Source organism: Onychomys torridus, chromosome 5 (assembly GCF_903995425.1).
Source record: "Onychomys torridus chromosome 5, mOncTor1.1, whole genome shotgun sequence".
Lineage (NCBI taxonomy): Eukaryota > Metazoa > Chordata > Mammalia > Rodentia > Cricetidae > Onychomys > Onychomys torridus.
Window position 1 is genome coordinate 129,847,168 of NC_050447.1, and position 27,718 is coordinate 129,874,885.

Consider the following 27,718-nt stretch of genomic DNA (forward strand, 5'->3'; position numbering starts at 1 on the left):
AGTAGAGGGGAGGAGAGGGGGGGAGGAGAGTAGAGGGGAGGAGAGTAGAGGGGAGGAGAGTGGGGGGAGGAGAGTGGGGGAAGGGAGAGTGTACAGTGGATGGAGAGTGCAGAGGGAGGAACTGTGTGTGCAGTGGGAGGAGAGTGCAGAGGGAGGAACTGTGTGTGCAGTGGGAGGAGAGTGCAGAGGGAGGAACTGTGTGTGCAGTGGGAGGAGAGTGCAGAGGGAGGAACTGTGTCTGCAGTGGGAGGAGAGTGCAGAGTGAGGAACTGTGTGTGCAGTGGGAGGAGAGTGCAGTGGGAGGAACTGTGACTGCAGTGTGAGGAGAGTGCAGAGGGAGGAACTGTGTGTGCAGTGTGAGGAGAGTGCAGAGGGAGGAACTGTGTGTGCAGTGTGAGGAGAGTGCAGAGGGAGGAACTGTGTGTGCAGTGGGAGGAGAGTGCAGAGGGAGGAACTGTGTGTGCAGTGGGAGGAGAGTGCAGAGGGAGGAACTGTGTGTGCAGTGTGAGGAGAGTGCAGAGGGAGGAACTGTGTGTGCAGTGTGAGGAGAGTGCAGAGGCAGGAACTGTGTGTGCAGTGTGAGGAGAGTGCAGAGGGAGGAACTGTGTGTGCAGTGTGAGGAGAGTGCAGAGGGAGGAACTGTGTGTGAAGTGGGAGGAGAGTCCAGGCAGAAGCTGTGACTTTTCCATTTTACTCAATAAACTGAAGGTGTACCCCTTCTTTGCTCCAGTTTTGAAGGTCGGCTGTGCTGGGATTTTAGAAGCACTTATTTCAGGGTACCTTATCCTATACTGTGTTTTGATTGTATGACATGTACGGTTAATTCTAATCACATGGTTTATAAATAGAAAAAAAGAAAGATGTTTCGTTCCATGTTTCTGGCTTGTTACATTGGAGTTTTTACTTTTCAGTCAATTGCAGTTCTCTGATTTCTTGATTGGCATAAAATGGACTCTTTTTTTTATCCAGGGGCTGAAGTGGCATTTACCAGCCTCTCATGACTTGTGAGCTACATAAAAACGTGACTTCTTATCTGCATATATCCAAAATCCAAACACTACAATAACAGTGAAATGCTGAAAACAAACCTAAAGAAAAATGAAGTGAATGGCTTGATTTGAAATAAAACAGCTTCATTTGGTGTTTAACATTGTGTCTGAGAACTCCCTACCTGCAGTGAGATGGACAGATGAGGAACCCTTTCCCCCACCATCTTCCTTCATTGGCATTTTCTCAGGTCACCCCTGTTTCATGGAGTTGGCCCTGGGAAGGGCCATGCTTCAGTCCCTGTGAAGCCATTGGACTGACACAGATTCAGTTCTGTTGATAGTGATGGCAGAGTTTCTAGGAACTGATACTTATTGAGTGATGTCCTAACTCGAGGGGTGTGTGTTTGCCAAAGTTATAGTACTCCCAGAAAAAGACAGGATCATAAATTGTTGATACATTCCTGACACAATTGTACAACACAAATTTATGCATCGAAATCTACCATCATCACCTACCATCGACACCACTAGATCCTCCAACTTGATAATTTGTTATAGAAACATATTATATAGAAATGATAGGATAGAAAAGGTAGATTATTGAATAGACTCTGAAAAAAAGATATAGAAATAATAGGATAAAATGGTAAATTACTGAATCTACTCTGAAAAGAAAAAAGAGGATATACTATAAGATAGGAGGTAGATTATTGAATTTAGTCTCACAAAAAAATAGAGAAATGATAAGAAAACAGGTAGATTATTGAATCTACTCTGAAAAGAAAAAGAGAGAATATAGGTATGACAGATAAATGGTATTGAATCTACTTTTAAAAATCAACTACCAGTTTTAAATATTTTGGATTAGATTGGATTTTTGTATATTGTATACAATTTTTTTTTACACTGACACAAATTTGAGATTAATTTTTTTAGAACATACTGTAATATATACACTTCTAATATTGTTCAAGGTATTGTACCTATACAGCTCATTTAACAATGTAATGCAAATTGCTAGTCCTTGAATATTATTATTACCAACTAATTAGGATATAAAGAAATGCTGGTTAGTAATTAGTCACCTAATACAATCAAATTTGTATTCATATTAGGTATGTTTTCAAGGTCAAACAGATATATTTTAGGTCATAGGTCATCTTCAAACACTTCAGAGATCTACAGAATATGGCATTCGAGATTTTTAATAACTTAGATTCTTTTCTTTTTTTTTTTTAAATGACTATGAGACATGTCTGCTCCTAACAGCACCATTCAACTTCAGAGAAGATGATGGGCATTAAAGAAACTCTATATGGAGTTTACTTTCATTGTGACAAAAATTAGCCACTGGACAAGAAATTGCCTTAGCCTCTACTGCTGACAGTATGCTTTTCAAATGGACAAGCAGGACACAAAAGAAAGGTATGCCAAACCTTGCCAAGGTAAGGTAGGAAGGCCCTTTAGAAAATCCTGCTCCACCCCTTGAACTGTAGACTAGTAGCTGTGGCTGTGGAGCCCCCATGGAACTGGACTAGGCCCACTGGATATGGAAAATTTTTTTTTTTTGGCTCAAACTGTTTGGGGGGCACCCAGGCAGGGGGATTGGGAACCATCCCTGGTGCATGGGCAGGCTTTTGGGAATCTGCTGCCTGAGGTGTGATGCCTTTCACAGCCTTGGTGCAGTGGGAAGGGGCTTAGACCTGCCAAGGCTCAGTGTGCTGGACTCTGCTGACTCCCCATGGGAGACCTTGATTTGGGAGAAGTGGGGATGTGGGGTGGCTTGGGAGAGAGGGCTGGGGGGTGGGAGGAGGGAAGAGGTGGGATCTGTGGGTGGCATGTATAGTGAGTAGAAAATTTCTTAATAAAGAAAAATGAAAAAAAAAAAAAGAAGAAAATCTTGCTTCACTTATGAGTCTGTCAGATACACTAGACCTGTAGACTGAAAATAATGCCCCAATATTACAGAGAAATCTTGGGTGACTGTCCAGGCAGCTGGCTGTTTCTGTCATTTCTTACATTTTTTGGAAGTTGCTTGTTTGTACTTCCTGATTACTTAGGTAATATTATTTCCTTCTTGGGTCTCTGACAGAGTTGAAGATTAGATAGTTATAATTATAGTTTTCCTTGCTAACAAATTCAGAAAAGAAACTCACTAGAGAGGTGTAAAGTATATAAGTTTGAAAGACATCAAAAGACAGTTTTGGGTTGGTAATACAAGTTAGGATAGAACGTGAATTGGGTACACTTTGGATTTACCAAAATAGGATAAAATATGGAGTATTTTCTCTGAATCTGTCAAATGTTAATGGACTGGACATTATTAATGTATTTCTTGACTTTGTATATACTTATTGTACTTGTTGTGCATAGTTTTTCTTATATTAGTTATAACCTTCTTTTATTATTTTAGACAAAAAAGGGGAAATGTGGTGACATATTGTATACCCTAATAAAATTTACCTGAAGTGTTCTCTGATCTTCAGGTAAAATGTTTTAGGGTACTCTATATATCACCACAGTAATTGGTAAAAAATCAAATTCCTAGGAGTGAAATAGTGGAGGAATGGATGGAATAACACCTAGAGGGAATACTGGAATGTACTAGAAAGCACAGAAACAAGCATGTACAACTTGGGAATTGGTATATGATGATGATGGCAATGAAGTTGGAAGGCAGATTATTTAATGGATGATGCTAGGACACCATTTGTTTAGAAAAAAGTAAAATCTGTTAGAAACTCCCTCTCTTTATAAAAGGAAGCTTCATTTGGACTGAAGACAAACATGACTACTAAGTCTATGAAAAAACAGAGTGGGAGAGAATATTTAGGACTTTAGGAGACAGGGAAAGATGCCTTTTTGAGCAAGACTATACCTTCAAGCTATTTCAAAGCCAAGCATTTACAAAAGCTCTACAGACACATTTAACAGATTTTATGTCTCAGAAGGCATTCCCCCAAAGTATTCACAACCAGGAAGGTTTCTCTTACTCCTTACCGGTCTATATTGAGAGTAGTTATAAAGAAAATTTATAACTGACCTCCCCTGCCTCAGAGCCAGGAGAAGAATGGTGGTATACACAGAAGCCAGAAGGAGTCAGAGAGCATTGCTGGGTTGCCTACTCAGCCTATTGCTATAGGTCTTGGCCGTATATCTGGCCACATTTCTCCACATGCCACAGAACATGCCTAAAAACAGATGGCTTTTCTGGTCCCTTAATAGGTCATCACTCAATAAACACCAGTTCCTAGAAAACTTAAGCATCACCATCACCAAAACCAAATCTGGACAGTCCAATTGCTTCCCAACCCGAGCATTGCTGTGGGAGTTCAGGGATCAAGGCAGGGTCCAGGAGAGAACATGAAGGGAACAGGTGGGGAAAACAGTTACTCAACTGCCCATCAGACCCCAGGTGGGGAGTTCTCATACAGACTTTAAACGGCAAATCAAAGCCACGGTGTCTTCGTTTTTCTGATTTGTTTTAGGTAGACACAATGGACATAGTTCTTAAGTGACTAGTTCATGTCCGTGTCTTGATATTGGAGTGATCTGATGTGATTGGTCTTCAGGAGGCAGGAAAGATTAGGAACTTATTTTTGAAGGCTCCAGTGTCCATGAAACTTTAAAAACTAAATTTGCCATACTTTTGTTTTTATTGTAAGAATGTTAGCCGTGGTCCTTGTGATAGACCAAAACGGCAGGTACCATTTCATCTCGGCAGCGACATGATGGCATGTACCGTTCATCTCAGTAGAGACAGGAGTCAGCCTGGGAGAAAGTGTTCTCGGGGCGAAACAGGCTAGGGATTGTTTACTGAGCATGGGAATGGTCAGAAGACAGACTGCAGATACAGAGACTGTTACACTGGAGAGTGGACAGACAGAAGGAATGTAGTAGACACAAGAGATGCAGTTCTCAAACAAACGAGAGCTAAGATGCCCTGTCTGTGTAAACACTGGAATGGAGATCTTTGGGGAGGACGAGGAAATAGCAAGTGGGAACAAAGCAGAAGGATCAACAAGTCCATTCATGGTGTCTGTAGTGGGGTTCATCGTAGTCACTTAGACCTTTGCACCCGGGCTGAGGAGGGAGTCTAGAAAGAACAGAGTGGGAGCTAAGGCCTGGGAGTGTCATTAACTTCGCTCTGTGTCTCACAGCTGGTCACCCAAAGAAAGATGGTTCCAGCTCTGGTCTTCATCACTTCTGGGTTCCCCTGTTGTCTTATCCTTCTGCTACTCTGGTTTCAAAGTCAAGGTATTTATTTGGGGAAGGGAATAATGCTCAAGATGAAGGGAGCCAAGCAGAGGGTATTTGTACCAACTTGGGTTGAAAATATCAAACTATGTATTTTTAGATGATAGGATTGTGACTCTTGGTTCCACCCACATTTCCATGTTTCTAAAAATTTCTATAATGAACAGTGTTTTATTTTATTATCTCCAAGTTCAAACCAGAAAATTACTTCCTCACTCTTGTGAGGGTCAGTGCCTTGGAACCAAGTTTCTTTTTACTGCTTCTGCTAGCTGTGGTCTCACCTTTACCATCACTCTTCCCTAACACACACACACACACACACACACACACACACACACACACATGCACACACAAACGCGCGCACACACACACACATACATATACATACACAGACATTCATATACACATGCACACACCTACATATACATGCATATACATACACGTATACACACATATGCATATACACAGACATGCATATATATGCATACATGTACATACAGGCATATGCACACACACCCCAAACCCCACACACATATGCTTTTATGAAATTCTCATAATTTGGCCTTGGTTGACAGAAAGCATCAGAAAGTAGCCCTCTGTTTCCTTCAGACTGACATCCTAGTTTGGACCTGGCTCTGGCTTCCCAGGAGTGCTGCTCACCTGCCTCTCTCTGCCCTCCTGTGAAGCTCAGCCTGGGTTCTAGGTCTTCCCCTCCTCTAGTTCATCTCAGCCTGGTCTTCCCCAGTGTATGAAGTTGAATTTTGCATTCCCCCCAGTTCACGTCCTTCCTGGACCATGGACATGTGACCTTACTTTGTAATGAGGTAGTTGCAGGTAGAACTAATTATAACGAAGCTCTACTACAGAAGGGTGAGCCCGCAATTCACATACATCATGGCATACTTTTAAGAAGAAAAGAGACACAGAAACACAGGGAACTTTCTCGTGACAATAGTGGCAGGGATGGGAGGTGCAGGGACAAGCTAAGAGTTGGTAGCAGCTACCAGTAACAAGTGACAGGAAGCCTCTACTCACACTGTGATTTTGGACTGCTTGCCTCAGTAGTATGGTTTAATAAACTTCTCTTGTAAACCAAAGTGTTTTGGGCACTAGGCTAGGGCAGCATGGAAGACTCAGGCTCAGCTGAGTGTCCAAGGAAGCTGCTGGGTGCCCTGAAGGGCCTTACTCTGCTCAGTCTCCATTGGTTTGCAATTCTCACCACTCCCCCACCCAAGGAAGGAAGGAATGCATGTCTACTGCCAGAAGACATGCCAGAGGAGCAGCAGGTGGCAATTGACTTCAGGGCATTGGTCCACTAAATCCTAATGGTGAATCTCAGATAGGCAAGGCCCTGAGAGCCTGGGTCCCAGAATGTCTCTTGCTACTGCTGTGTCTTTGTGTGATTACCACTGCCATTTTCCTGTTATCTGGCATGGTGTGAATGGTGTGCAGGAATCCCCACTGCCCCTAGTGCAGTGTGATCATCTCTTGGATATATCCTGTTCTACTGGGCATTTTTACCTGGGGATTGTTATGAAGATGATTTCCTCCTAAGCTGTGCTGCTAAACTGATGGGATGATCTTATACAATAATAGTGTTAATTTGAATAGAATTTTGATGATTGAGGGTTTTAATAAATTTAGTAAGGGATTATGGTAGAGGTTAGTTTAGTGGAAAAATTAACATAGGTAAAGATGGGATAAAATGTTGCCCCTGCCTCTGATAAAGCAGAGGCTGCAGAGGATTAAAAATACAACAAGGAAGTGTCACACAGCTAGAACACACAAGTTTCTATTGAGGAGCCATATAGACTGTGGCTTTGGCTAATGATTTAAAAAAAAAAAATAAAAAGTTGAGTCCCAGTTAGCCCGACCAGCTTAAATTCTTTTAACCTTATGTTTGTTCATAGGTTTCAGAGTGCATCATAGCTGAAACAAAGCTTTGAAAATAACTTAAAATTAGACTAAGATGTTTTTGTTAAATAGCTTTGAAATGAAAAACCCAAGAAGACAATCCAAAGTTTTAGAAAGGCACATAACTGAGTGAGGGACTCATTAAAGTCAGGGATCAAAATTAAAGCAGCCCAATTATCATTAGCTGATCTGCCTTTCTTGCTAGGATGGGATGATGATTAATTCCTTGTGCCCATTTCTGCCTTCCTCTTCCTGATATAAAAACTATTGATGGGTATGCATGCCAAAGATTTAAAGTAAAGCTGACTGGTTCTTCTTCATATATAAAAGTTTAGATTTGTGATTCTTCTAAGATTTCTTATAATGTTACCTTTTGCAATAAATAATAAAATAATTGGTCCTTTCTTTGTAACCACAAAATGCAGCTTGCCAGTAAAAGAATTGGCTGAAAACAATATCTTGCTTGCTTACACTCTGTTAATCTATAACAAGTTGCTTGGACATGAATATATGTGGGTTCTTGGGACAACTTGTATTTCACCTGTAATACGTAAAATGTTTAATCATGTGAGGGAAAACATGCTGTTTTTTCACTTGTGTTCATTGTAATGATTCACTTGAAAAATAGATTGTAACCACATTGTAATTTTTATATTGCTTGAAAGATTTTGCTGGGTTATGTAAGCTGTAAAGGAAAAAAATAAGGTGAGTTAGAAGGAAAACATCAAGAGAGTTAGAAGGAAAAGATAAAGAATGAGAGAAGAAAATCACCAGGAAGGATGTAGAGGAAAAATAAAAGTAGAAGAATAAACAACTCAGAAGGAAGTCAAGAGAGTGTGTGTGTCTTTTCCCTTACTCTCTCACTGAGTCCTTCGAGCCCTGTGCTGCTGGAGGCTGGTTCTCAGGCTGCAGTAGTCTAGTACAAACTGTGGGTTAATACAAATCGGAGATAAGGTTCAAACCTTCCTTCAACAAAAAGCTTATTTGCTCTAGGAAAGCAGCAGAGGGACAAAGTGTCCCAAGAATTGGAAAGATCCAGCGGGAAGATAAAATGCAGCGGGCTCCTTCCTATTCTGAAGCCATCACTTCTGAACCTACTCTCTCCTAGGCCTAGTGCTTCCCACCAGTGTGGCAGACTGTGGAACACAGCTCTCCCCTCTCTGGACACAGCCTGCTCTCTGCTCTATGGAGTTGCTGTCTTGGAGGAGAAGCCAAGGAGCTGACTCTACTCTGCCTCCCTTCCCTGTGCCTCTCCCAGCAGTGAGAGGTCCCAGCGACCAAATCATGGCCCTGAAAAACTCTTGACAAAGATGTCCAAGAGGTAGCCATGTCCTCCATCGTGTGGCTCTTCTGTCTGTGATGACTCACCTGCTCACTGAGGTGGGCTGGTTATACTTCACTAATATGCTCTTCACCCTCGTCCAAGGAACAGTGTGTCTATCAGTGACAGTCTCCTAATACTTTCCAGCCTGTTCTCTCATACCCCTTTTCTACATCAAGAAGATTGGATTCTTCTGAGCTACAGATATGAACCAATCACTCACCTACTGAAGTGTCTGTCCAATGGCTCACTGTCCACCTGACAGCCAGGCTCAGCTCCTACCATGGCCCCAGTGGTTCTCATCAGAATTCCTCTTACCTGCCTCCTCATCATCATGGGCCCCAGTGGTTCTCATCAGCATCCCTGTCACCTGCTTCATGTCCCTTAACTCAGAGTAGCTTCATTCCAAGATGTTAACATTCTTAGAATGAGCCTCTTCATTCTGGTCTGGGAATGCTTTTCCTCTTCTAGTCTCCCATTACTCTTTTCCATGCTCTCGGGTTTTAGTTAAATATTGCCTTCTGGGAGAAATTTCCAAGCATGCACCATCTCCCAACACAGAGTCAGATGCCCCACCAAGTTAACTAACCAAGTCTCACTTTACAGTTTGGAATGCTGGGCTTATTTTTGTGACTCTTGGAAGCATGCCCATCTCTTCCCCAGACAATGCCATCACTTTATCTCCCCCCACCCCCAGCCTACAGTCTGTGCATCAGACTCAGGAGCAGAGGCTGAGTTTTCTCAAAGAGTAACTACAGGTCATCCCTGAGTCTCTAGAGCCTGTCTCTTTCCCATCCAGCATATACTTTTTACATCTAATGTAAATGTGCACCAGCTGCTAACACTAATAATCAACTGCTAATAAAACATGTGCCTCCATTCTGACAGTCTGTGCAGATAAGATGATCAGTTTTCATGGTGTTGTGACCTTTGCTTTTCAGAGAAAACTCATTGTGTATCCAGTTGATTTAATTTGTTACTTCTCACTGGCTGATTTCCTTGAAGAACCATCTTCATTTTCTTTAGATCTCTGATATTTCAGACTGACAGTCGTACTTCTGAGGGAAATGTGTGTGTGTGTGTGTGTGTGTGTGTGTGTGTGTGTGTGTGTGTGTGTGTGATTAATATTTTCCATGGATATATTTTTCAAAAAATAATCTATGTGTGTTTGTTGGGGGTGCTGCCTGCCCACTTCCGCCTCCCTGCCTTTGCTGTCTTTCTCCAGCCCACATCATTTCTTTTCACAGTAATATTGTAGCAGCGCTCTTAGCTTATCCAATTTCAGTGGTCTGAACTTTTCCAATTGAAAATATTCCCTTGGCTCATCTCTAATCATGAAGCTCACATGTATAGCCTAGATTTTTTTTCTTGTTCTGCAAAGATCTGCTAAGGGGGTGGGAGGCTTAGCTAAAACTGGGGAGACCCTCTTAAAAGGAGGTGCTGAAATGTGAGCTGTGTTCACTGGAAGGAAGAGCTGTGGTGCTGAGCCAGCGGGAACCACAGGGAATCTCTGTCAGCACTGCACTGTGTCAGGCTCTCTGCAGACAGCTTTGTGTCCATATGCTCTGATGTTCCTGAACCCTCCTCCACATTGCCCGCTCCTTGGGGGAAGTAAATTCCCTCAGCTTGTTTACTTGTCATTGAGGTTGTATTTGGTGAGCAACTAATGGGCGTGAGGATTTTCTGGACAATAAGAGGGATGAGGTGTCTGACGTTTTTGCAGATTGATGGTCATAAGGTGGACATCTCAGAGTGAGAGGGACTGCTTAGGTGGCGAAGTCAGCATCCACCAGACAAGTGTCCAGTCCTTCCCCATCTCATCTTCAGAAAAGAAAATGAACTTTCAGATGGTGCTGGAAACACTGTGATTTCTGGAACATAGAAGGTGGGTCAGTCTGACTTCAGGATTGAGTTCTTGGCTCTTAACTCTGCACTGAAGAAGTAAAGCATGGCTCTCTGGGTGCCCACTGGAGCCTCCCTTCCCATACTCTCCTGAGTGGAGTGGCCTCCTTTGTCCTAATCTAATACCTGCCACCCAACCTACACACTCTCCTGTCCCTGATGCCCTGACATCACCAATCTAGAAGAGCAGCAGCTTCTAACTTTAGGTGCCGTTTGTGATCCAGTGAGTGAACACCTGTCATTAAAAGGCACACTGAGTAGCTGATTTCCTGTGATGCCACCTCATTAGCGCATGCTCTGTGGAACTGCTCCTCCAGACACTCAGATAGTAAAATGGACAAAGACCACGGCCTAAGGGAGTTATCTTTTTCTTATTTTTCACACTAAGCCACTCCCTAGATCTTGCTCTCAAGTACAGGGGCCTGTGAGCACACCCAGGAGTAGAATGCCAACAGACAAGCACATTCAGACTGCACCTTCCCTGAATATGCTGGGACTACCCTTGCAGCATGTGGGACCACACCTGTCTGTGTTTACTGAGGGGCAGCACATTGATAGACACCTGAGATCTTTGTCCTTTCTGCTCAGATTGTACATCATCAGATGTTCTCGCACAGGGCTGGTATGGCACCTCAGATCCCCAGGGGTATCAGGGATGATACAAAAGCAAGCGCTTTGGGAACTTTGCTGCCAGATTCTTCTCCACACATACCCCACCCACAAAGAACACCTTCCCTTTAACACCTGCCTCCTTCACAGCTTAGAAAAATATTTCCCCAATGGAAAACGAAACAATTTTCAAGCTGTTCTCTGCATATTAAGCAGACATCTGTTTATACTACCAGCTAGCTTCAAGGAAATGTGTTTTCCTAGGGTGTTGGTTTATACAATTTAAAAATCCAAAGCATGTGAGAAATTGACTCAAACACTGGAGGCTTGCTCAGCTTTCCTCTCTGCCTCGGGCCCAGGCTGGGCCTTTACTCAGCTTCCAGGCTCCCTGGCTCCAGCTGGCCACAGTTCAAATGTCCTCTGGACTCTCAGCATCAGGAGACAGACAGTGCTTCCTTCTTTTCCTTGTCCCTTTGAGAAGTTCCCCAGCAGATTGCAGACTATCATCTCAACATCCTTACCTTCTACAGTGGGCTTGCCTGAGTCACAGCAGGTGGTAAATCGGCCTGATTTATCATTATTTGCATTTTTAATTTGAGGTATTTTAGGCCCAGAGAGGTTTTTTTAAATGGATCTTAAAATGACAGCACAAACATCGATACATAATTCATCATCTGTTTTTCATAATACGTGTGGTTAAGAATCCATTGACGCACCAAAAGGTCGTGAGCACTCTAAGGAGATGCCGCTACAGTTTGACCTCCTCGCCCCCTACTCCTCCCTGCTGAGCTCTAGGCTGAAGCACGGCATACCTCCGAGATGGCACTGTACCAAAAGGAAACGCTTCTTGGTGTCGCCTTTGCCCATCTTCAGGACCACCAAACACTAAGTGACAGACACATTGACAGTCCACTTAGGAACATAGATGCTCCTAAATGGTAGCAAAATGTGAAGGAGCAAGAGGGTCCTAGCATCCACACTGCTTCCCTTCCTTCCAAAGCTCTGACGTCATTCAGTGGTCGTCTCCTCCCTGCTCCCCACTCCATCAGGCAACACTGTCTCCAAGACCCACTTTAAGGAAAGCCAGGAAAACACACACACACACACACACACACACACACACACACACACACACACGCACTCAAGCACACACCCCATGCGCCACACAGAATAGCATATAGTCAATCCCCAGTTATTGAGTGTATGGGCTTTATTCCTCCACTATGCTGGCTGGTTAGTTTTTGTCAACCTGACACAAATAGAGTAACTGGGAAGAGGGAACCTCCCTTGAAGAATTGTGTCCATCAGATTGGCATGTCTGTGGGCATTTCCATGATTAATACTAGATGTGGGAGAGTCCAGCCCACTGTGAGTGGCATCATGCATCCTGGGCTGTATAAAAAGGTACCTAAGAAAGCCAGGGAGAGCAAGCCAGAAGCAAGATTCCTCTAGGGTCCCTGCTTCAGTTTCTGACCCTGGTTCCTGCCTGGAGTTCCTGTCTTGGCTTCCCTTGATAATGGACTGTGACCAGTAAGCTGATACAGCCCTATTCTCCCCATATTGCTTCTGGTCATCATGTTTATCACAGCAACAGACCGTAAACTAGAGTACCCACCAAGCTTGTAGCCATTGTTAGAACTACCCAAATTTACATTGCATATCAAATGCCCCCATTCAATAAATGCACATGCATGAGAAGGTTAAACTGCATACCAAGTGATCATATGCCTCAGTAGCTAGAATGATTTTTACTTTGGGGAATTCCTTCATTCTCTTCAAGTATTTCCAGAATGCCTACTAATTCACTAAGTCCCATCTGAGGAACTATTGGCTCTAGTGAATCTATCAAATTTTAATACCTTTCTAGATCCAAGATAAGTAGACTTAAGACAATCCTTGAGTGGCTATGTGTTTACATACATCCTCACCAAAATAATGGCTTATTGCATCTGACTTCAACTACAATTTACCTTGAGACCTTGACATTGGTTATACTTCTTATTCACTACTATACTTGATTCTGTTAGTAAATTACAGTGACTCCAAAAACAACAGCCAAGGCAACCGACTTCAGGCTTGTCAAGTATAATGTTTCTTGCCTAGGAGAAGTCACTCTAGAATGTTGTAAAGGACATGAAGGGTGACATATGACATATTTCCAGTGATCCTCTGATATCTCTATGTAATTAGTGACATCTGGTCATATTCATAAACAGTAACACGTAGTCCCTTGAAAATAGAACAGATCCATCGAGGGCTTTGCAGAATGAGCTTACATGTTCTTTTTTCTCTTGTTGCAATCAGACTTTCTGCAAAGCTGATCTCTGAGATTGAGGTGCCCGGAATGCATGTGCAGAGGCGGATGAATGAGTGGTAAGTTCTAAAGGATCAGCTAGGTTAGTTTATAATGGGCCGTTGTCTGCATTCTGAAATGCATTATTTCACGTGTGCTAACTAGGAGGGTGTTAATAGTGAGTAAGTGTCCTTCAGCTAGTTCTTCACACAGAGTGAACCAGTACATTGTAGAAAATGTTCCTTACTGTTCATAGCCTTTCTTAATTGTCCACAATTTTCATTAATTACTTCTGAGATCAAATACCATATTTGCTTTCAAAAGATGTTTTCAAAAATCTTCCAGATTTGGACATTATGTATAGTGAAGTATGCCAGGCTTCAGATTTCACCAATAGAAACAAAGGCCTCGGATGTATTTCCAAATGTCCGTCTAGCGTTGCTTTACTTAGGTCGGCACACTCTCAGGTGTGAGGTAAGTAGAGAACCGTGCAATTATCCAGATAATCTGATCCAATAACATTTTTTTTTGCCTGCTTTCCCATCTTTGGCCAGAATTAATATCTGAGTTAATTGGCTTAGCTGTTCCTGCCACACTCAATGCTGGGCAACAAGCAAAGCTCCACCAGCCTTTGCTGGGCTGTCCTTGGCCTCAGGAGACCAAGGTTACTGGACAGACAAGGAAAGAGGCAACAGCTGTTTCTTGGGAGCTTCTTTGGGTTCTGCACCTCTGTCCAAATGAGGCCAAGAGCAATCTAGGATCTTGGAAGTAGCTCCAGTCCAGTGGACAGGGCTGAGTCGGAGCAGATGGAATAAAATAAGCACAATTCCAGGATTCTGTTGTCACAGCCCATGGCCTTGTCACAGCTTGGGGCCTTCACCTCCTATTAGAAGAGCTCAGCTACCCCTGGCTTATGGGACAGGCTTCTCCCAGCAGACAGGAGTCTTTGGTCTCACATTGCATAACCAGATTGTCTCTGTCTCTAGTTCCATCTGCACCCTCTAGTTCATCTTTCTTTCCTGTCAAACAAATTTCCAAATCTCTAGCTGTTATTGTTGTAGTCCCTTAATCCTAAGTTTTTAGAGGCTTTTTATTTCCTACAGGATAACATGCAAAGTGCTCAGACTGATGAGCAGGGTCCTGTGGGCTCTGCCCCACCACATTCATCCCCATACCATACCTCTTTGTGTGTTGGTCCCCCCCACCCCCATAGGGAGCACAGTCACAGGGAATTTCTCTGGCCCCTCCCTCCTTTGGACCTTTCTAGATCTCGCCTTCAGCTGTGTCATGTGGGCCCAGTCCTACTGCAGTTCCTCTTTGAGTCCTGCCTGAGCAGCCTGGCCCGAGGTGGGACTCAGTCTGGACCACTTCACTGTACCCATGCAGGGACACCTCTTTTGGACAATGAATTATTCACTTGTGTGTGACATCTTTCCTCAGCTTGATTGCCAGCTCTGTGTGTGACACCTCCTTGTATTCCCATGGCACCCAGCACACAGCATGCTCTTAGCAAGTGACAAAATGAGATAGACTGAGTCTAGCTGTGGTTCCCACTCTCCTGGCCACACCCCCTTCATCCTTTCTGTAAAGCAAGTAAAACTGGGAAGCTGAGAATGTGAATGAGGCTCGGGTACTTGTTAGCTGCAGTGATTAGAAGTTGGCTTTGGGGTCTGGCTGCTCCCTTGGTTGTGTGCTTTCAGCCATGTGCTGCCATGCAAAATGGGGTGTGGTACCCTTGACACATGGTGGTTGAGGTTAAACAAGGTTTCATAGGTAAGCCACGTGAGTAATTGACATGCAGCAAGTACGTAATGAATGTTTGCTCTTCTTATTAAACATACTGTCAAAAGAGATTCTTACACCTGGGCCCAATCTTTTAGGGCGAATATCAGTTGACAGTGAAAGTGAAAGTTTACTCTTCAGGAATAGCCATTGGGGGTGGGTCTCCAACCTCGGAGGTGGCCTAGTAGGCCGAGGTGTTCTCAAGGTGGCTGAATTCTGGGACAACCCTGGACCTTAATCACTGGAGTGACCAACTCAACCTTTATCTAAGAAGAGTTTGATTTTCTCTCTCATGTGCCTCTGCCACAGCTGATTGACAGAACAACATCCGGATGTCACTGGATTTAAGAAAGACTGACCCTGCCTCATATGGAACCACATACTTGTAAGCCTGGTCCCACAGAGACTGAGACAGGGGAATTAGGAGGCTAGCCTGGTATATGCAACAAGATTCTATCTCAAAATCCTTTCAAAAGCTGAAATTCTTTTCATGGCCATTCTGAAGCCGATTGTATCACCCACCCTTCCCCACTGTGAACCCCAAAGGCAAGAACCCAAGGTCTTTCACCCCGCTTTAGATGGGCGCACAACCCATTTTGCTATTGGGTACACGTGGTAGGGCCCCCAGGCCACCTGCCCCCAGGGTGGTGAGTGGAGGATTACCTTGAATTCAGTTTCAATGTTGGCCAGTCTGGCTAACTCATTGCTTAGCTCCAGCGCAGTGAGAACAGGGTCTTCACTGGACAGGGACAGGTAGGCAGCGCTGGCCAGTCCTTTGTAGGCATTCATGCGTGAGCGCGAGTGGCTGAAGGAGTCCTTGCGCTGCTTCTCGGTGCATTCATTGCACTTGCAGAAGTAGTCATGAGGCCGCTCAATGCGCGCACCCTTGAGCAGCAGGATGTGCACGATCTCATACTCCTGGCAGTGCGCCGCCAGGATGATGGGCGTAATATCGTGGGAGAAGCGTGTGCCATCTTCATCATAGGCGTAGAAGTCATCGTCCCGCAGCTCCTGCTCCAGCGGGCTGAGCGTCAGGCGCTGACCCTGCGCAAAGGCTGGATGGTTGAGGATGGCTTCCACAATGCGCACGTAGCCCTTGCTGATGGCCAGCAGCAGCGCATCGCCCACACGTGCCAGGTTCTCCTTCTTTAGCAGCAGTTCCGTGACCTCCAGGTGCTCATTACCCACTGCCAGCTGCAGTGCGTTCTGCCCCATATAGTCCACACAGTTGAAATTGAGGGTCTTGGACTCCTCCAGCATTTTCCTGACCACTGGTATGTTGCCATATTCAGCCGAGTCCAGGAAGCGCTCCTCCTCGGGCGTCAGGCTGGTGCCCTTCTCGTTGAACATGTAGGCAGGACCCCGGATGGCCTGGCGGCGCCCCTTCTCCCTCAAGGTAGTGTGCCTGCGCTGCATGTTTTTGAAGGTGCTGCTCCCCAACCTGAAGAACAAGGGCAAAGACGCTTGGTTACTTCTCTGGGGATCTGGGGACTATTGGGAAGGACAAACAAAAACTGAGTTAAGAATATCGTGATTGGAATCCTGCTAGACACCATCTTGAACACTGACATCAAGACTAGCTGAATTGCCTGAAGCATTGTTCTTGTTTGTTTGTATTTTGTTTTGTTTGTTTGTTTTGTTGTTTTGTTTTTTTTTCAGCTGGAAGAATACTGACTGATTTACTGTCCCTGGGATTAGAGGGGTGGGGGAAGGCGGAAAAGCAGAATGAGAAGCCCTGTGACAGAGAGTGGTGTGTGTGTGTGTGTGTGTGTGTGTGTGTGTGTGTGTGTATGTGTAGTAGGGCTATGGGGAAATAGGTGGGTTGTCCATTTTATTCCCGTCTGTGTAAAGCAGAGCAGGTCCCCCAACCTCTCTGCGTTCTTGTTTTCTTACCTGTACAGTGTGGACAGAGTTTAAGAGTTTCTGTGCCACAGTGTGGGTGTAAGGTGCCTGTAGAGCCTAGAGCCTTCTCACCACTGGTCTCATCTGCCCTTTCCTGTCTCTTGCTGTTCCTAGATTCAATGGGTAGTACAGTGGAACTGGCCTCATGGTCAATGCTGCCTTTAGTTCCCATTTCTCACCCTCACTGAGGTCTGACAGTTCAGCTACTCTAGGCTGCAAGCACGGACACACAGGACTGTTCCTACATTTGCTGACAATCTCTATGTGTGCCTTGTCCACTGGTCCTCAGGCAAATCAGGCACCTACTCAAAGGCAAGGTGTGCCCAGAAGCAGGACTGGAGATCTTGCCTCTTTCGAAAGCCAGGGATCAGCCTCCTAGGGAAATCAACCACATCTCCTTAAGACTGGATTCAGTTCAACCTGCATTCAATCTTCCAGTAAAAGAAACAGCTCAGCTTACAGGCCATGCTTACTTCTAAGTTGCCCTTTCCCTTGTAGCACAGAGTAGAAGTTAATACTAAGGTAGTATTGCTAGTATGCTAGTAGTAGTGGTTAACATTCCCTGAGAACCTATCATGTCCCAGGGGCAGTGCTAAGAGTACATAAGTACATCAGCTTGTGGAGTTCCTCCATCAAAGCAACAGCAAAGGCATTTTATCCTCAGATATGCTGACAAAAGAGGACTTGAACATCAGTCTTTGACTTTCACATGGCACTGGCCATCTTGAGGCTTCTTGGCTTTGCCAAGTCACCTAAGAGTTTGCCAAGGGTTTTTGCCTTTTCTTTACTTTTATCTATTTGTGTGTGTGGAGTGGGGGCAGGAGGGATCACACGTTTGGAGGACAGGGTAACTTGAAGGAGATGGCTTTTCTCCTACCATGTGAGTCCCAGACATCAGACTCTCAAGTTGTCAGGCTTGCTGAGAAGGGCCTTATCTGCTGAGCCAATCTCACTGGCCCTTGACAAAAATTTAAGATAACAAACTAGAAAGACTCAGCCATAATGTACTTGGAACTCAAATCAGGCCTTTCCAGCTGACCTCAGGACCTTGAATGGGTACCCAGTTTCTAGGTACCAGATTATGTAAAATAGAGGGGTTAGACCACACATATGTACCTCCAGGCCACCACTGAATTTTCCTGTGCCCCAGTTATTCTTGTCCAAATTCTCCTCTTCCTATCAGTTCTCACTCATTGTGTCTAAATGATTCAGGATAGCATAACCCAGAGAGTGTCTGTTTCAGAGTAAGTACCCAAGCATTTCCTACGGTCCCAGAGAACCATCTTGCTGTTCCTGATGCTGTCTGCAGCATGCAGAATGCTTGGTTCTTCAGTCAAGCTGTCTGAAGAAATAAGCTTTTAAATCAAACTTGGTGTTTAGTGACTGGGCAGACTTTGGAATTTTGAGCTCTGTTATTTTCCTGTTCATTTAACCTATGACCTGCTCCAGCTCCTTGGGGGCCCAGTGTCTGCTGTAGAGCACTGGGGGTCAGAGCTTGGTATGCTAAATCCTGCCTGGAACTGGGTCACACTCCCCTTGGGAAAGCCAGTGTACCACAAGGTGGGGCAGCTCTTTCATCTGTAAAAACTGAAAGAGGTAGTCATGGGAAACCCCCTCGGAGACAGCTCTAAGCAATAAATCCTGTCAGTGAGCCCTGCTGATTCAGGAAGAGAATCCAAGCTGCCTCATTCTAAAATGTGCTTTGGTAAAAGAATGCAAGGGGAAGTGTCAGGGTTCAAGTTTACAAGCTTCTTCTGAGCCCTTTCTTCCCAGCGTGCCATCATTTCACAGAGGAGGCTGCTCCCTCATGCACAAGGCAGATCCCAGGTGGGGATCCCAGAGCGATCTTTCCACAAGAGAGGGGGTCACAAATAGTGTGCAGGTTTATTACTACAGGCACTTCAGGAGTGGGAGAACTGCCACCTCTTTTGTCTCCCCTGACCCTTGTCCAGGCTTGAATGAGCTTGCTTTTGGGGCCTGTCATCTGGGCACACAAACACATAGACATTGTGGGAATTGAAACCATAGAAGAGTAATTTTCTCATAGAATTATGCAGCCTGTTCCAAGATACATTTCTGTCCTTCTTAGGAGCATCTGTCTGGACTTAGTCATCACAACTCAACCTGGGAAGAGCCATCCTATCAAGAACATGTGAGCTGTGTGTTAGGTATGAAGTAGCAGCTGTCTTCAAAAAATAAAGTATGACACTTGATTCTCTCTCCCCATTCCATTAAAGGTATGTCCAAGAGGGACAGTAGTTCAGACTACAAGGTCAAGGGTACCAAGCTATTACATAGCCAGAAGCCTTGGGGAGTAAATTCAAAGGAAATGGAATAACCACTGAACCAAGTCAGAGCAGAGAACGCTTTGCAGGGAACACAGAAATACCCAATCTAAATTCAGACTCTATGAATATTGTAGACATCAAAGCCTACAAACTTAAAGAACACTCACATGCCTTCTGTTAATTTTTCTCATTATCAAAACAAAACAAAAGAAAGAAGTCAAAACATTAATGTGCTCATCTTTTAAATGAACAGACTGAAATAGGTGAAATAAAAAGTCTGAATCTTAGGGCAATAAGGATTGGTAGCATATGATGTTTCTATAATAATTATACTCTGCGTGTGTGAGAGAGAGGGGGAGCATGCACATGTGAACATGTATGTGAATCATGGCTGGGATTTGACAGCCTTGCTGTCTGTGGTAGCCATGCATTTTTCCAAATGACCTTGAAAGCTGATATAAGGTGATAAACAAGCCTGTCTTTCACAGCCTTTAAAGCCTCAGCTTTGAGATGCATTTGGATGTTCAAAAATCAGCAGTTCTCTTCTTTTTCTAGTTGAACTTGGAATTGAAAATGAGATCTTATGAGGCTTCTGGTCATGTATGGCTAGCAACATATAACATGGGGTGTGCTGCTCAGTGTGATCGCTTCTAACAGGAGGGCTTCACAGCAGACCTAGAAAGAACTCAAATACTGGTAGAGCCCTTAAACATCACTGACCCTGTCCTCGCATCCTCTTCATGATGGTCTTTTTAAACATCTGTACACTTATGAATATATTTAACTACCATGTCTTTGCCATGTGATCTTGATACTACAGTATTCAGACTTTGAGACATGTGTATCACATGGGTTGGACAGAATCCACAAAAGACAACCTATCACAAAGTCACTCAGCCCATAGTGGCTGGTTGTCTGGCTCAAGCTTGAGAACTCAATGTGTTGTCCTACAGGACCACATCCCAGGTGTAGGGCTGATGAGGGAAAGAGCTGCCCCTCAGTGCAGCTGGCATCTGGTTGTCTTTAATGTTTTCCTTAAAAATGAACTTTGAACACAGATGCCTCCTATCTATACATGTTATTGAGATGAGTGATCTGAACATCTCAGCTAAGATACTGTGGTTTTCATTTTCCAGAATGCATACATTGACACTGGTGTCATTGAGAAGAACTCCAGTGGAGACAAAACCATCGGAGAGGAGGAGTGATTAGTAAACTCCCTCTCAATTCCCTTGGATGCTATTTTTATCAAGCTGCTCTTACCAATGCATCAGTTGGTCTGAAGGAAGCCAGATGTGAGTAAACCACAAAGGTAGCAGTCTTGCACCCTAACTAATTCCAACTGCACATGGGTATGGATTTGGAGTTAGGGTTGATCTTAATTACAGAAGAAGAAAAGGCACTTAAGAAGGTCTTTGAGAGATATATTGTCTTTTTTTCTTCCTTTCTAACATTGCTACATGCACCAAAGGTCTCTGTACAGATCATCCAAGCCTGAAATCAATTCAGTCTGTAACAGTCCCCAGCTGGATGCAGAAGCAAACAAAATCCAGAATTCAGATCAGGTGCCTGTGGAAGTTCAGCTTGGGTCTGTGCTTCCTCTCCTAATGAACATGCTCTGAGTTTTAGTCCGAAAAGTGAGGAACAAGCCAATACCATGGCATCTTCTCCAAAACCTCAGCACTTTTGTCAGTATTCACCAAAGATTAAATAACACTTTAATCCTAGACAGTTTAGAGACAGTGATGATCAAAACCTTATGCACAGGTACACTTAATCTATGCTGATACAATCAGCTATTGTTTCAAATGGCTGTGAACTATAGAGATGGTAAACACGCATACATTTACCATGTGACAATTACCATGTTAAGTGCTTCATATAAATTACTGTTGTAAATTATCATATGATAAGCTTAGCTATCTTCCTAAATGACTATTCAATCATAACAATTAATATACATCAGCATTAACCACATGTTAGCCTTTAGGCTGATCACTTTACAAGAATCAACATTTTAAGTTCTAAGAAAGTATGGTATTATAAAGATTTCCATCCCCATTTAGCAAATGAGGAAATAAGGCTTTAGTACATTAGCTGGGATATGCGTTAGCTGCATATCCTAAGGTATTCAAGGTGTGGACACGGCACCCTCTGTTAGGTGTGTGCTCTGTTGGATTTCTTAGCTCTTGCATTCAGCTGGTATTCTGCTGTCATGCACATGCCTCTTGCATTTTTCTGTTTATTCAGTCTGTAAACATTCCTATTAGGGTACAGGAAACTTGTTGGCAAGGGATTGTTCATTTATAGTACATGTGTACCTAGTATCCAGTGTTCCCAATGTATAGGATGTGGTACATAGTCAGATAGGTCAATTCTCAAATACTTGATCTAGACTGGTCTTTAATTTATTTTTTAAATGATAAAACTCTGGTATTGATGGCTACCAGTATCCACTATCTTAGAAATACAGGACCCAGATAGTCCTATAGTTATTATTTCTTGTTTCTCACAAATAAAGTACGGATTCTGAAGGAAATGAGCTCCAGGGGCTAACTCTGCTGTAAATGACATGAATGGTTTGGTAATATCAGAAGCAGCTGACATCAAAAGTTCTGTCTATTGAGTTCTGAATGACTAGAACAGAAAACTGAAACATTTCCATTTTTTCATCATACTCCAGAATCTTTTTGTGGATTTCAAAAGGTATCCCACTTATTTCTGAGTTTCATCTTCCCAATATGTTGAAGTTGAGATGAAAAAATGCATATACATTTCGTTGTAGCCAGCAAGTCTTCATGTGTCATTGAATATTATCAAATTTAGTGCATTAATTGATCTAAAGCATTTGGGTTTGGGCCTAAGTTAGTGACAGTGAAGTTTAAATTCTGAGTAAAAGAAAATAGATACCTGCTTAGTTACTCTGCTGTGTATGTGAGTTCATCTATTTTGCAGCCAGGCCCTACAAGGGACAAGCAGACCACCCCTGCTATTCATGCTACTTATAGTAAGGTCTACTCTACAGTTCTGCTAAGAAGGGATGGGTTTCCATTTTGTCTTGGATTAGAAAATATCATCCAGTATTCCTGAATGTCAAATGCTTCCATTAGTAATTCATTTTCACAAAAATAACATCATTTGGGAAGAACTTATTCCTAGTATCTACAAAATGGATTAGCAATCAACTAGTACTTTGCCTGTTGTCTTTTTAATCCTCATTTTCTTATTTAGACTGCAGAGGATATGAAACTAAATGTCTATCTCTCATATTTTACACAGTTATAGATAGAGCTGAAATAACCAGCTCAAATAATAATGTTAAAACTAGTTTTGGAATGAAATAAATATGCACAATCCTCTGTGGGTTCCTCTACCTCTGTGAGAAGAGTCTGGAAGGAACCAAAAGAGAAACCCATGACTTGTTTACTGGAGGAGAGGGATGACTGCTTGTCATAAGCAACAGTTCCTGGTGGTTCTCATCCAAGATACCACATGCATTCCGAAATTAGCCACAGTGAGGCACCACATAGTTCTGTTTTTTTTTTTTTTCTGGGCTAATTACTGCCTAAAGGAGTTGGCTGGTCTACATACTTTTAAGCCAAAGAGCAAATGTTTGGGGGAGTCAATATGAAATTTCACTGTGACATAGAAGCTTGGGAAGTTACTGTGTGGTCGATTTTATGGAGTGGATCTGTTTGATATCCATAATAGATATTCTGGATTTTATGTGAATTCATTCATAAATTTGATGTGTGCCCAATGCTTTAAAAAGAGGACCAACCAGCAGGTGGCATTCTGAGGCAAAAATTTACTGACTGTGACCAGACAGGGTCAGTCATTATTGCCTTTTCCAGATCTACCCTGAATCCATTAAATAACAATTAATGGCACAGCATCTTGGTTATAGCTACTCAGCCTTACATAAGTGAATTTACAGCTTGAACTTAAATGGAAGACTCTGTGATCTCTAGTGTCAAAGCTTATGCCCAAAGCCCTGTCCAGATTTACATCTCTTTTTATTAAAAGCATATTTGTTATTTAAAATGAATGCCTAAAGGAAACATACTGCCAGGACCTTACTTGTAACAAGAAAATAAATAAATAAATAAACAAATAAATAAATAAATAAATAAATAAAAACAGAAGAAAAAAACCTTTAAAAAAATCACCACCTGTAGTTTTTCAATAGTGATAGTCTCTTATAATGTAGCTATGGTTCTCCTCCCAACTCCATATTTATATTAAAATCAAACCAGAGATGCTCTTAGTAGTGCAGAAGCCGAGACAACACACATGCTCTCTTCTAGGAATAGAACTGTACTACTCCAGCACGAAAGGGTCAGGATACCAGGCTGGGTTTCCTATTTCTAAATGGCTTGTAAACTTAGACATTCGATAAAGGGGGAAATATTCTACCAATTCAGCAGATAAGATTTCAATTCCAGACGTAGATCCTCAAATTTAAGCAATGTCTCCGAAAGACTAATAAATAAAAGTTCAATTCCATGTTTCATGGAGAAAGCAGTCTCTACTGAGAAAATCAATATAAAACAACCATCATAGCCACTTACATCGAGAGTAGAACACGCAGGCTTGTCCCTCCTCTAGATGACCCAAATCCTGCGCTGAGTCGCGGGGATCTGGCTCCCCATGGGTGGCCGAGGAGGAGGTGCCGCTCTCCGTGGTGCTGAAGTCGAGAGCTGCTCCAGAGAGCGGAGTTGCGACTGCGGAGAAGTGCGCTCTGCTTTCCTTTGTGCCGTAAGGGTGAAAACTCGCCTTTTGTGACCGGTTTGCCTTCCTGTCCTTTTCCTAATCTGGAGGAGATTTCCCAGAGAATGTGAAGGAGAAGCATCCGTGTGTGAGACTGGTATGCAGCGTGATGATGGGCTGGTATTGTCCCCACCCCTTTTCCAGACGTAGCTATGAAAGGGAGAGAGTAACTCTGTTTTTCTACCATGGCCCCCCTCAGGGTTTCTTCCTGACCCTCATCCTAGAATAGTGCGTAACACACACACACACACACACACACACACACACACACACTCATACACATATAACATACACACACTCACACATACACTCATACACACATAACACACACACACACACACACATCACTTCAGTTATATAAAGCAAAATGAAGAGTCTTCATGAGCTTACAGAAGTAAAAATTGGGGAATAGGTTGATTTCTTACCTGTTGGTTTGTAGGTATTTACACAGGTGGGGTGGGGTTAAGAAGAAAACTAAAACCTTTTGTAATCCTAAAGACACACCCACTTTCTCTTCTGAGAATGGTGCATTCTCTAACTTGACCCTTGTTTTTTGATTTTTTAGTATTTCCTAGGATCATCTGACACCAGTAAAAGATACTTTCTGATGACTAACTTTATATATTACTTCCCATATTTTGAAAGGAAATTCCAGTGTACAAGTCCATTTCTCTGATAGTTCCCATTCTTTCCAATGGTCTATGATTCTTAAACACCAAGGTATCTTGATGACATCATGGGAGAGAAATATCCTTACCTGAAATGCCTTGACAGTTTCCAGGGTCTATTTGGGCTGCTGACTCAGGGTGCTTATTCTCCGAAACCAACTCAAGGATCAGTAATAACTGCCACCCTATAAAAAGTGCCTCTATGTGCAAATGCAGCACATAAGATGAAAATGTTGGCTTCTAGTAGGTTTTGTACACTTCCATTCTAGCTTTATATGCAAATCAGATCACACTGACTCATCAATATGCCACTAGCATTTTCTCTGGAGATGTGTGGAGAAAGACCCTAGGATGTTAATTTACTTATTAACTATATGACCTTGAATATAATAAATAGTTAACTTCCTTGAATCTTAGCTCCTTCATATGCAAATTGTGGGTGATAGTAGGGTTAATGGTGCCCTTTATCAATTGTTATGGTGATAATTAACTGAAATAACATATGCAAAGTACCCAAGAGAGTTAGCATTTCCTGCAGTAGTAGACACATTTAAATATTTCTCTCCCTTCTTTGTTCAAAAGAAGTTAGGGAATTCCTCTAGGAAAAACTTCCTAAGATTGATGACAAATTAATTTTATTCTTTAAGCCTCTACACAAACTTACCAATATTAATGATGGTTTTCTTAAATAAAATACTTTTCCAAAAGAAATTTTTCTTAAAATTAGAATGTTTTTCTTTAAAATATGTATGGTTCTAAAGGATATAAGATTTTATTTTTTTCATTAAACTCAAACAGGTAGGCTTAATCATTTGAATAAAATGCTCATTTTATTAACTCTTGAATATTACTAATGCATAGAACAATATATGTGAAGCTATTAGAAATGTCTTACACAACCACAAAGTTGGATGTATCACTGTGATACATCCTCATCATCATGACTAGTGAGTCAATATGGAACAAGACTTTCTTAATTATAAAACACTTTCGCATGAATACTGAGTTATGACTTTAATTGCTAGTCACAGAGATGATTGTTTTTAATAGCCAATAGTATATTTTCATGAAATTCTGAGATAAACTATCCTTTTTCTATCCCTAATAATTTCATTGAAAAATATATTAATATGTACAAATGAGGAATAAAGTTTTATTTCCATCTATGAAGGAAAATGGAGGAGTAGGAGAGGCCAAGAGAAGAAAGGGCAGTGAACTAAATATTTTATAGAAATAATAGAAATGCTGAAGAAAGATCAGCATCATTCAGATGAAAGTTAGTACTTTAGGAAGGATGCAGCCTTCAGAGCTCTTGTTATCAGAGTGCCTTACTTATATGTAGAGAGGCATTTGTTCTATGGGCAGCTACTTATCGTCTGGAAATGTCACACCTGTATGAAAACACCATTTTTAATAAGCAGAACACTGAAGTAATTAGGTCTTTGCAATCCACATTGAGGTTTGAGAATGCTATCAGCTCTTGGACTGGAAGGTGTCTAAGGTTCCTCCATAAAAGATCTTGACTTTGGCTTTCTATCAACTCAGCATGTAGGCTTACAATAGAATGTAGAGTACATGACTTCTTGCCAAACATCTTGTGTTTGTATCTTCCACTCCCTGAGTGCATCTTTCAGTTGTGCTCCCTGGAAAATGCAGATGGCAGCAGCTGCTTGTGTGCAGCACTGTGGTGAGGCTAAAGCTGAAAGTCACACTCAGAGTTAGGGCAGCGCGGGCAAGAGGTCAAGAGGTCAGCGTTCGCTGTTACTCAGCATCCTTGAGCCTTGAGCATCCTTAGCTTTCCGTGCTCCACACAGTCCAGTCAGCTTGTTGGAAGTAGACAGTACCAATTCCTGATGCTCGTTTCCCAGAGAATTGCTCTTTCACCCCCAGGAACTTCACAGGTGGTTCACAAGTAATCCTTGGAGGCAACACTTCCCTGTTCTCTTTTAGAAATTGTTGCCACAAGCATGGAAGTCTTTTTTCTAATAAGCAAGTTCTTTGGGATACTATCTTTTTATCTCTCAGAATATTCTTAGTCTGTGCTGTTTGGTTGGGTCCTAGACTGATGTGTTCCTTCTGTATAGCAGTACACTGAGCAAAAATCTTTAGAGTGAGCATCATGTGCTAAAAATTCTATGTCCTAGACTGTTCTCAGGTCATGAAATATGTATCTTTATTCACAAACAATTAGAAAGTAACTGGAAATAGCAGTGTCTTTATGATAATAGGATGGTGTTTATAGCAGGCTTTTTGTACTGCCAGCCCCCAAATCATGACACAGAGACTTATTATTAATTATGAAATCTCAGCTTTAGCCTCAGCTTGTTTCTAACTAGCTCTTATAATGTAAATTAACCCATTTCTATTAGTCTATGTGCTGTCCCATGGCTTGTGGCTTTTACCTCTCTTCCTGAATGTCCTGTTTTCTCTGTATCTGGTTGGCAACTCTTCTTCTTATTCCCTGAGACCTCTCTGTCTGGAAGTCCCACCTTTATCTCCTGCCTGGCTATTGGCCATTCAGCTTTTATTAAACCAAATACAGTGACATATCTTTACACAATATAATCAAATATCTCACAGTAGGTGTTAAATTAATTGTATTTATACTTATGGCTTATCAAAAGTTGTGGTTCACCCAATTTCATGTGCATTGAAATTTCAAAGGTTGTATTAGAATTGTATAAGTTATATAATCAGTGCATAAATTGAAGTTTTTTTAAGAAAGCAGAAACTAATATGAAATACTTTTTAAAATCAGCATATAAAATAATTGGTTTTACTGTGAAAATTTTATAAATGAATATAGTGTTGTGCTGGCTGGTCTTATGTCAACTTGACATGCAAACTAGAGTTATCTGAAAGGAGGGAACCTCAATTGAGAAAATACCCCATAAGACCAGGCTGTAAGGCATCTTCTTAAATAGTGATTGATAGGGGAGGACCCAGCCCATTGTGGGTGGTGCCATGCCTGAGCTGGTGGTCCTGGGTTCTATAAGAAAGCAGGTTGAGCAGTCCATGGGGAG

The 27,718-nt window shown here is 42.5% G+C and overlaps 1 protein-coding gene across 2 annotated transcripts in view; it reads right to left on the bottom strand.

Annotated features, from left to right (window-relative positions):
• Window positions 1–24,110, bottom strand: part of Trpc7 (transient receptor potential cation channel subfamily C member 7) — a 131,423-nt gene extending 107,313 nt beyond the window's left edge. For both annotated transcript variants that reach the window (XM_036187821.1, XM_036187820.1), the window contains exons 1-2: window positions 23,829–24,110; window positions 15,731–16,508 (exon numbers count right to left, since the gene is read on the bottom strand). In XM_036187821.1, coding sequence (XP_036043714.1) covers window positions 15,731–16,508; window positions 23,829–24,109 — 1,059 coding nt within the window. In that variant the 5' untranslated portion in view covers window position 24,110. The remainder of the gene's footprint in view (window positions 1–15,730; window positions 16,509–23,828) is intronic.
• Between the last annotated feature and the right edge of the window lie 3,608 nt (window positions 24,111–27,718).